Below are 1,751 nucleotides of genomic sequence, written 5' to 3'. Positions count from 1 at the left end.
GTTACCCGAGGCAGACTGTATTTTTCTGTGTGCGTGTGCGCCCGTCCGTCCTTCCGTCTGTCCCTCCCTCTCTCCCTCTAAACCTCTCTCCTCTCCCCAGCGCCGTCATCACCACCATCAACCATGACGAAGTCTGGTTCAAACGTCACGACGGCAGCAAGTCTAAACTCTACATCTCCCAGCTGCAGAAAGGCAAGTACACCATCAAACACTCCTGAGACCATCAGCCTGGACCTGCACCAAGCCAGCCTCCCTCCCCAAGGACACAGCCTCCCTCCAGGGCATAGCCCGCCCAGGACACAGCCTCCCCCCCAGGACACAGCCTCCACCCCCAGGACACAGCCTCCACCCCCAGGACACAGCCTCCCCCCCCCAGGACATAGCCTCCTGGGAGCCTCCCCCCCAGGACACAGCCTGCCCCCTCAGGACACAGCCTCCCCCCAGGACACAGCCTCCCCCCCAGGGCATAGCCCCCCCCCCCCCAGGACACAGCCTGCCCCCTCAGGACACAGCCTCCCCCCAGGACACAGCCTCCCCCCAGGACACAGCCTCCCCCCCAGGGCATAGCCCCCCCCCCCCAGGACACAGCCTCCCCCCCCAGGACACAGCCTCCCCCCCCAGGACACAGCCTCCCCCCCTCCAGGACACAGCCCCCCCCCCCAGGACACAGCCTCCCCCCAGGGCATAGCCCCCCCCCCCAGGACACAGCCTCCCCCCAGGGCATAGCCCCCCCCAGGGCATAGCCCCCCCTCCCGTCCTCTGATTCCTACCTCCGCCAGCCTCTCCAGGCCCAGTCAGGGACCAACAGGTGACACCTCCACACCTGGGGTCAGGTGACACCTACACACCTGGGGTCAGGTGACACCTACACACCTGGGGTCAGGTGACACCTACACACCTGGGGTCAGGTGACCCCTACACACCTGGGGTCAGTTGACCTACACACCTGGGGTCAGGTGACCTACACACCTGGGGTCAGGTGACCCCTACACACCTGGGGTCAGGTGACCCCTACACACCTGGGGTCAGATGACACCTACACACCTGGCGTCAGGGGTCCGTGTCCCATTGGCTATTAACCGAAACAGCCTTCAGTTCCAAGTCATGTGACCTGCCTGGCCTGTCTCTGGCCTCCAATCAGCACGTACAGGCGAGTGAGCGACGTCGGCCATTGTAATCATGTTCATTCAATACATCTAATAGACAGAAAGAGACTTAATAATCCCAGGTTTAATAACACATTGCATAATCATGCAAAACACACGAGTTGCGGTTTTCAGACTGTTGAATAAGACTCAAGCAAGTGAGGATTGAAATGTGTTAAAGACAAGTTATGATTGAAATCATGCTGTACAGTATTCTTGTGAGGTAATTCACATTGTAATTTGCACGAGTGAATTGAGGCCCTCTGTCTGGACCCTGTTCTAGACCTCCCCCTACCTAGACCATGTTCTAGACCTCCCTCTGCCTAGACCAGGGGTCGGCAACCCGCGGCTCCGGAGCCGCATGCGGCTCTTTTGCCCATCTTCAGTGGCTCCCTGTGGCTTTGACCACAAATGGAAATTAACAACGATTATTTATTTTTTACGTTGCCGCGGTGTCTCCTTGAACTACAACTCCCTGCTTACGCTGTAATGTTGTACGAGGGCCAATAGGATTCGGATATGTTGGCACATGACTAGTATTATTTATTGATTTTTTATTTGTTTTTTCAGATTTTATCCCTTTTTCACCCAATTTGGTAGCCAATT

General features: G+C 57.4%; 1 protein-coding gene across 1 annotated transcript in view; it reads left to right on the top strand.

The window, feature by feature from the left end:
* The window catches only part of brms1la (BRMS1 like transcriptional repressor a), a gene marked incomplete at both ends in the record, with an annotated part of 7,848 nt that extends 7,630 nt beyond the window's left edge, over positions 1-218 (top strand). The window contains one exon of the mRNA XM_080533854.1: positions 101-218. Coding sequence (XP_080389980.1) covers positions 101-218 — 118 coding nt within the window. The remainder of the gene's footprint in view (positions 1-100) is intronic.
* Positions 219-1,751: the final 1,533 nt, after the last annotated feature.

Source organism: Nansenia antarctica (genome assembly GCF_963989245.1).
Source record: "Nansenia antarctica genome assembly, chromosome: 1".
Classification (NCBI taxonomy): Eukaryota; Metazoa; Chordata; class Actinopteri; order Argentiniformes; family Microstomatidae; genus Nansenia; species Nansenia antarctica.
Note: the sequence above shows the minus strand (reverse complement) of the source record. Positions and strands in the feature narration are given on the sequence as shown.